This window comes from Chondrus crispus, genomic scaffold (genome assembly GCF_000350225.1).
Source record: "Chondrus crispus Stackhouse genomic scaffold, scaffold_31, whole genome shotgun sequence".
In the NCBI taxonomy this organism is placed as follows: domain Eukaryota; phylum Rhodophyta; class Florideophyceae; order Gigartinales; family Gigartinaceae; genus Chondrus; species Chondrus crispus.
Window position 1 is genome coordinate 1 of NW_005179222.1, and position 8,841 is coordinate 8,841.

General features: G+C 49.5%; 1 protein-coding gene across 1 annotated transcript; it reads right to left on the bottom strand.

The window, feature by feature from the left end:
• Positions 1 to 6,279: 6,279 nt before the first annotated feature.
• On the bottom strand, positions 6,280 to 8,020 carry CHC_T00005717001 (hypothetical protein). The gene is made up of 3 exons (XM_005717603.1): positions 7,811 to 8,020; positions 6,827 to 7,689; positions 6,280 to 6,460 (listed from the first exon to the last, which is right to left on the bottom strand). Exons 1-3 carry the CDS (start codon positions 8,018 to 8,020, stop codon positions 6,280 to 6,282), a joined length of 1,254 nt encoding a protein of 417 aa, XP_005717660.1.
• Positions 8,021 to 8,841: the final 821 nt, after the last annotated feature.

Here is an 8,841-nt window from a genome sequence, read left to right on the forward strand (position 1 = left end):
CCAACAGATCACCAGTTTCGAAAGGCTCCATGGATCAAAACGATTCTTTAACAGCAGGGTCCATCAGTTGTCAAGAAACTCATGGTATAATTTTATACATACTGTTAATCGTTTCGCACGATTTTCGTTCTGAAGGAAAGAGAAGACTGCCTTATAGACTATGGAGTCATACGTCTTAATAGACACTCACAGCAGAACTTGAAGATGTTGTGTAAATGAGTCTCTGCCTCTTAAATGTTCTATTTTTGAAAGTTGAACTCATATCAAATGAAGGTGTTCTGTTGGGAATCTCCTTGCTAAATCTTCAGGGTCGCTATTGATGTAAAGGAAAACGCAAATGCGTGATCAGTCCTGTCTGGAATGAATAAACTTCTGTCCGGAGAAAACGTTTGGCTGTAAAGCTTGGTACTATCCCGTTCAAGCAGTCACTCTTTACATTTTAAGCGCCTGGGCATTGCATCAAAGCTGCGGCATGAATGTTCATTCCAAACATTTCTACTGTTGCCTGTCTTCGAAGAGATGCAGAAGCATATACAAAAGCTAAAAATATACTTGTAAAGTGAAACTGTCAACAACTATTGCCTGGAATGTATTCTTACTTTTCGGGCTGTGTTGTGCAAAATGCTATGATTGAATGTATATAACGGACAAGCCTGACCATTCTAAAAGTCTACTCGAGCAGAGCATAGGGCCGAAAGCAGAACAAACTATAAATTTCACCTAGGTTCCATGACAGGTCAGAAAGCTGTACTGCGGCATGGATATGCTCTACCTCTTTCAAGAGGAATGATATTGGGCGTGTCTGATATTTCTTTTTGAAGAGTGGATTCAGTAGGGAGACAGCATGGCCCTCACATGTCTGATAGGAAAGTGAAGTCAAAATCCACGTACCATTGAAGAAATCCGATTCGGACCAGAGCGGTTTGAAGAAAGGGGAATAGCATGCAGAGAAATCAGGAGGTATAGTTACATCATCATTGTGTCAAAAGCAGGTTGATGACGAATGCAAGCTATTACTCAGAAAGTGGAATACATATTTTACCATTTATACGTTGATACTGACAGTGGGCCATGATAGAGTTCATAGTGCGTTTATTGTGTTGTCCGCATGCACTGATTATACTCTATTTCGGATGGTTTGGGATTTGACTGGACCATGCGGTTCTTTCATTGAGTTGGGGTAATGCAGTGTCAAGAGGTTCGTAATCTAGGCATGGAGAGCGCACGGCAATCCACACTGAAGACATGTTTTCCTGTCCGAACGGATTGTCGACGAGGAGGGAAAAGCTATGCCTCTTTGCTGCCAATGCCCGGTACTCTCTCTTGACAGTACCGAGAACGAAAAGCAAGGCTTGAACTTGTTCAAAAGCATCTATTTGTCACATCTATCAATTCCTCCCGCTCACCAGCACGAAGGATGAATTCCATCGTGACATACCTATGCCGCCTGCCGTGTTTCCAATTGCAATTTAATGAGTGAGAATGTGAACTGGTGGGCGACAAAAGGATGTATCCGTAGCTATCTTTTCAGTTCATGGCGGATGAACGGAATCATGTGTCTCCTTCTGGATACCATTGGTTAAGAATAGCCTCCGTAACAAGCGAAGGGAATTATTACAGGTCGGAGGAGGCATCATCGACAAGACCCGTGTGGTTGCCCATCTGCAGGCGGATCAATGAACGAAACCGCTCCGTCTAGTAAGGAAAATTAATTTGCTGGGAGAAAATTCCAATGCCTTCAGTATGGTGAGACAGTAGGGTATGACGGTACTGACCCAGAGGTCGTGATGTAAGCGTCCCCTCTCCTGGTCTGAGATCAGCCCATGTGGGCTGATTAGTGTTTGTGGACAAACACTCCTCCAATGCGCCAGTGCACCCGGAATCTTGTACAGTACAAGGGTACCGTATGGTTTACAATGTGATTGGACAATGCTTTCAGCAGGGCGTGGACTCTGATGAAAACAACTGCCCGAGAGTGGAATGCTGGAAGTCAAATGAGTCGTTTCGATCTCTTATAACTTTTTAATGCGACCATCCTTCACTCATTGGACTCAAAATGGCTTTGCTCGCATACAAAGCGCACAGTCGTTTATATCCTTTCATAGGTTGTCATTGCAGGTCACGATATGCCTCACGATATGCCTCACGAGATACGTCATTTCGTGACACTCGCCCTGCCTGATACTTGTAAAGTATCTCTGATTTCTGTCGCGATTTAGGCCGTTCCTTATCGCGTTTTGCTATACAAGTCCTTGCTTTGCGAATATAGTCTTGTAAGCCGGTCTTTGTTGACTGGATTCATACAAGAACCTACGACGGCTTTCTCGCTGTGAAGACTGAATCGCTGGGTATCTTGAAGCTAGAAGTGTGTGAGGAGATGATAAGCCCAGCATTCTGGAAAACACCTCTCGGCTTCTCAGAACATCTCCTATGAAAGCGTTTTGCGATGTAAGTACCTGGTCGAAGAAGAAAAATCCGTCGCGGATACTATGGCATGTCACTCTATTTATTGAATAACATCAAATATAGATTTCTTTCGGGAGGCCTAGCAGCCAGTGAATCGCTTTGAAACCGCTCGCGTCACCATTTCTAACCCTAGCGGAATCCAGCAGCGTGCCGACCCCGCCCGCAGCGTGCGGGAATAAACGAGCCACACGACCGGCTGCCTCAACATGAGGGATAACGCGATCAAGTCGCCTATGTTGTTGAACTGTCACCAGTTCTTCTCTCCATGAAAAACAACTTCATTTCGAGAGAATAAGTGTCTGCAAAGAGAGGAATACTTTCTTTCCTACTTGCCAACCCCTTTCCCAAGCTAACAGTAACTACTGTACTCGTGTTTGCCACGCAAAACTTCTGACGTTGTTCTATCGCTCGATTGTCTCCAAAGTTCATGCGATCGGGAGTGTAAAGAAAGGGGAATTGAGTCACATCCTTTCGGATCAGACTTTCCCTTGTCATTGCTGTGATAGAGAACGCAGATGCTCGTTAGTCCTGTCTTTACTTTCCCTCCTTGGTTTTCAAAGCCGCATCGACGAACGCGAGAACAGGACAGTAATTATGTCTGGTTTAGCTTTTTTGGGAAAGCCCCGTCGGGATTGCTTACTCCTCTGATGGAGCCTGTCAAGACAATTTTCCCCATAATACGGAGGAGGGCAATACGTGTGAAGTCCAGAGCGACCTCGCCATTTTCGCGTTCCATTGCACTAAACTCTTTCACTCGATTGTACAGTAAGGCATGAACAAAAACTCGATGGGGTGAAGGTCTATCCGACAAGGCACAAGTATAAAACAAAGTAAGTGGAAGCGCTCCTCTCCAAAACGCAAGAGGCAACCATCAACAGCAGAATACAGGAGGATAATCCCTTCCTCGTTAGTGAAAGATTCTATACATCAGCTGCCCTTCAGGAATACCTCACTCTATCTCTCCCGCTATCCTCGATCCCGTACCTCTATAAGAAGGTGAATCTATTCGTATGTCATCCGACTCTCCCAGAAAGAGAGAGCAAAGAAGGCAAAGTTCTCAAGACTCGCCATCGACACCGGAGAGGAGATCTACAGCATCAAGCCAACCGAATCCAAGCACAGGAGCGTCTGCTTCAAGAAATTCGTCTACTCCAGATCAAGATAGAACCAGAAGGTCTTCAGGAACTAATCAGGATAGCAACGCAATGGCAGGCCAATCTCAGACTTCAGGATCGTCTCGCAATCAGTCATCAACCACATCTGAAGATCTTCCTAGGAGCGTCCGTCATGCCCCTGCGGAGTTGAGGCTCGCGATAAGGAGGCGTCAGAACAACGAAAGTGCGAGGCGAGCTAGAGAGAGAAAGAAGAAAGAGACGGAAGAGATGTACGGCAAAATCATGGAAAACTCTGCTCGAATCGAGGACCTTGAAAAGCAAGTGGATGAACTTTCTTCAATTCTTGAACCTGGGGGAAGACAGTCCTCTTCAGATAAAAAGAAGAGCAAGAAGAGCTCTGGGTCTGGATCTGGGAGCGGCTCCAAGCATGGATCTGGGAGTGGCTCTAAGCACGGGCACTCATCTTCTGACAAGAGGAGATTTGGAGATCCGTTTTAAGAACAGATATTGTTCAAGAGACAACAGGGGTTTTGCATACCTCGCTGCTTCAATTTCTCTCGTCTTGAAAAGAGTACCATCATAGTGTAGTGCAATCGACATGTTGAATGATCCCATTGATATCAGTAGTGTTTGACCTGATGTGAAGTAAAGTTTGTCTGCGTTTTTGATTCCGATTTGCTTGGAGCACGAAAAACCAACGGCTTTTGCTCAAACCCCTTTCATTTTCTATGCATCCCTAAAACTTGAAGAAAGAGCGTAGCCAACTTGAAACTTGTTATGTCCTTTGAATGTACAATGGATGTTGAGGGAGATAAAATAATAATGCATTATTAGGGCAACACCTCCTCGCATGTTCATTCTATTTTGCATTCTATGTGTGAAATCAACAATATATAAATGACAAAAATGTAGGAGCATAACTTGCAAACTATGCTTGTATTGGCCATCGAAAAGCAATACCATTACGCAGTTGAAAAGCTCAAACTGCTAATCTTCATATAAACACAAGCCAAGAAATTACGTAAAGTCGATCGGCTCTTCTAAAAGAAATCATTAAGTGACGTAAAGAGAGGATTGCCGAGGCACCATCTTTTCGAAGCGACTGGGACGGAAAATCTGTGCTTCATTTGGAAAAAAAAAAGCTCTTTCGAAGTTGTGTGTGTACGCGAGTGACTGACGTTTCTACATGTGGACATCCAACTGGCCTCTGAAGTTGTTCATTTCCTTTTGCAGGCGATGACTGTTGTAAAATGGCTTGCCGAAAAACTGTTTTATGACTGTTTTCTACTTGTCACATCTCGCAGACCTCCTGATTGGATGGCAGAGAAAACATCTTCCGCGACGAGTTGGGATGGGAATTTCTGATTTTTGTAGATGAAGGTGAATGTGTGGCAATTCATCTGTTAACACAGCGTTAATTCAGAAAGTCACCGGGCGTGGTAAAGTATGGTCGCGTGTGCTTGTAGATGCTCTGCCTCCGACAGGTTGGTGATTCGCGGCGTTGCAGGTGCGCAAATGGTGCAACCTTGGCATACAGTTTGGCAAGATACTCCATCCAGGGAAACCCTCTGGGTCTACTGCTATGACTGGCTTCGACAAAAGAGATTCTGTGGTCCAAAAGTGGAAAGAAGCATTACTAGTCTGCAAAACGTGCACAGGAAAGGCAAAAAGAACCTGGAGACACCGGGGGGGTGTGTGGATTCGGATGTGCCTGTTTAAGGTGGCCAGAGCGATTGCGTTTCCACGTGTATCAAAGCAATTGGTCAATATTGAGTAAATTCTGTGATATCTTGAAGTGCACTTCAATTCAGAAGGAGATTTGTTTTGCGCCAGTGCAATCCATAGAGTTGCTGGCTGCAACAATGCAAGCGCCAGTCTCCATGATGTTCGTGTGCTATTGGGCAGTACGGTACCCGACGAATTACTCAGCTACTTCGTCGAGCAGTTTTCGGTGCTTACATGAATACTACACACGGCATTACACTACGTCAGCTAAGGAGTCTGTAGTGGCAAAATGCATCTCACCAGTGTCAGCGCCTTCCATAATTACAGCATGGTACAGTGTAGTAAAAAAAGGGCACAGCGCCCACATATCGCCCACATATCGCCCTATCCAGAAACGCCACATGCTCCACGTTCGCCTCTGTCCTCATTCTCTGCCCGTTGTGTACGGCAGGCTCTTTTGTCGACTGAGATCAGTCTGAGGTCCGTTTCCGGTAGCGGCAAACATGCAGCCTGCCGCATTTTAGCACACAGTGCCATGACGTTTGCCTTTGCCGTCCGCTCTCTCTCGGGAGAGAAGAATGTCGCCCCCGATACAACACGTCCTGCGTCTGTGGATGCTGTCGTTTTGCTCCATCATCATCATTCACATCTTGTTCCGTTTCTCCTTACCATGTTCATGTACTGCCCCCCGCGCCTCCTGCGAGGCGTGATCGGCAATAGGCGTCGTCGCGCTTTCGCAACGCCTCCTGATTACACATTTGTATTTCTCGACTGCAGCACGACGTAGCGCGCGTGACGGAAACCAGAAGAGCGCCACCCGTTGCGCCATACGATAGAGGTAGTCTCGCGTCCAAATATCGCAAGCACGTATTCCTGCAAGGATCAGGCCTCGCTCGCTCGCACGTCAATTCCACCTCGGCGTATCCTGGTGGCTCTTGCGCCATCTCACCGTGCAGTTTTGTTTAATTGTAGATCAGGTCTCAAATGATTGCAGTAATCCAATGCCCCCCTCGCACACCCTCCGACGAGGATGCTCCTTTTCCATCCTCTCTGTCGTCATCCTCACCCACGTACATAACCGTGTCCGCCTTAAGCCACCACGAACGTCTTCACTACCAGCGCAAAACAAACGCCCTCGGCGTTTTTCCATTTTGCTTTAGAGGCACATTGTTCATTCGGATGCTTTCTTACGTAAATGCCTGGGCGCGATAGAGAGGGCGACTAACGCCCCTATAATAAATCTACATGCCTTCGCCCCCACGAAACCATACTCCAATGACCGAAAAAAGTACAACACTAGCACCCAGACACGTTGGTGAAGAGCTCGTCTTTTGTCGGTCGTCAAGCCGCGCTTTCCGCGCTCAGCACTAACCACGAAGACTTCCCAATGGCGTGTTCTCGAAATGAACGCATCCCCGAGACCGCCCATGCTGTACCTCCCACCCCCCTTTCAACCCACACTCCGCTAACCTGCACTCCCGACCCCGCCCCCTGCCCCCACACGCTGAACGCCCTGCTACACGTGAGCAAAGATGCGGTCCTGTGCTTCCTCCTCCATCTTTACGCGATCTCGTTCCCGTTGCTCTGTCATTTGAGCATATTTTTCTGGGAAACAATGGCTGTAGATGAGTCTGATAGGCAGTGTCAAGATTGCGATGATGACGTACACGACGAGAAGGACGATGACAAAAGGGAGTAGAAGGGCAAAGACCAGAATGGCAAGGATCCATCCGCAGCCTTTGATCTCGAGCAGGACGCTGAGCCACTTGGGCAACTGGACTGGTTGCTGGCGGCTCTCCCATTCTTGATATGTCTGGTTGGGGTGCTCGTTGTCGGCGCCCGTTTGGGACAAAAATTGATCGTACAAGGTCTTCTTGACGACGTTGGTGAGGGTATCGTATGCCTGTGACACGGCGGTCATGGCGTCGTCCGCGCCGTCCAGCTGGCACTTGTCCGGATGCAGCATCCTAGCTAAAGTGTAGTAATTTTTCTTGAGGGTGACGTTATCCGCGTCGGTAGACACGTGCAGGACGGCGTAATGATTTGGGGCCGACTTGATGCGGTCAATCTCCGTAGCGGCGTCGCCTGGAAAGATGTCGACTGGATCTTGGACTTTGGCGGGGACCGGCAAGGCGGTGGTACGGTCGGGATTGTCAGGTGAGTTATCGTCGGTGCGCGGGTCTCGGGTGGAAGGGCCGTCGGGGTCGAAATCGTCGACCGCGCCCTGGATCTTGTCGAGTTGCTCGACGCCTTTGCTGGCCTTGTCCAGGCCCTTGAGGAGGTTGTCATCGCCTGGGCAGTGCTTGAGGCCTTGCTGGAAGGTGGCCTTCGCGGCGTGGTACTCGGCGTCGTGCAGCTGGGCTGTGCCTTTTCGCCACCAGCCCTGAGGCAAAGGGAATTCGCGGGCAAAGAGCAGGGAGAGCGCGGGGCGCGTGGGTTAGAGGGGATGGTTCCCGGGCAAGTGGGGGCGGCAGCGGGAGGGGTGCGGGGTGGTTGTGACATACCTTTGACCACTTGACGTCTAGCTCGATGCACATCTCCGCGTCGCGTCGGGCTTTTGCGAAGTCCTCCAGCTTGAGATAGGCGGCGGAGCGGTTGGAAAAGAGGGCGGCATTGTTAGGTTCGGTTTCGATGCCGGCGGTATAAAGGTCGATGGCCTTTGGGTAATTGCCTGCCTTGAAGGCTTCGTTCCCCTTGTCCTTGAAGTCGGCCATGTGGGCGGGGCGGGCGGGGAGAGGGGTAGACGCAAGCCTCAAGCGACGCGGGAGGGAAACTGGGGCGCGCACGAACGGACGGTTGCCTCGTAGTGCCGCGAGTTGAGGGCGAGGGGGCGGGGGGGGCGGGGGGGGGGAAGGGAGAGGACGTGAGCGGTGGCGAGGGTGGGGAATAAGTGCAGGAATTGAGAGGGGGAGTATGTTGGTTGGCGGCAGCGGGGCGACCGAAGGGTAAGGCTGGCGGCGGGGCGCAGTAACGGAAACTGCACACGACTGAACAGTCTCATCCCCGAAAAAACGACAAAAACCCTGCTTACAGCAGCTGTAAGGGAATCGCTCCCCATCACCGCCCACGCACCACACGAGTACAGAGGCAACACGTGGACACGTGGGCACGCTGACTTGGATGCACACAAGTGTCGTTACGCCGCCGCTGCCTTCGGTGACGAGGCGTACACGGGTCAGGACCACGGGATCGGGATCGGACCCGGATTGCCTTGCCCATGATCCGCAACCCCGAAGCCAGGTCGGCGTGGCGCAGAGCCTGTACCACGAAGGTGCTTGTCGGAGCATCAGAAGCGTTCCCCATCCAACGGTGGGCCAGAGGCCCTAACGCCCCCCTCCCCCCCCTTCCCCTCTCTTTTGCACTTTCAACTATATTGCCATTTGCATCAGGCAGTTGCTTGACATTGAAAATATTGAAAATGTGCGACCACATGCTGTTATCTGAAAAGGTCAAAATCGAGTGACACGTGTACATGACTGCACGGTCCGGGCGCTCTTACCCATATCACGACATGACACGTGTAAAATCCCCGATT

What these genes read in the sequence shown, in the direction of transcription:
- CHC_T00005717001 (XM_005717603.1), bottom strand. Translation starts at nt 8,020, where the DNA reads ATGGCCGACTTCAAGGACAAGGGGAACGAAGCCTTCAAGGCAGGCAAT. An exon ending in TAGACGTCAAGTGGTCAAAG is followed by an intron (nt 7,690 to 7,810) that starts GTATGTCACAAC and finishes CCTTTGCCTCAG; the next exon opens with GGCTGGTGGCGAAAAGGCAC. An exon ending in GACCGCATCTTTGCTCACGT is followed by an intron (nt 6,461 to 6,826) that starts GTAGCAGGGCGT and finishes GTGCCTCTAAAG; the next exon opens with CAAAATGGAAAAACGCCGAG.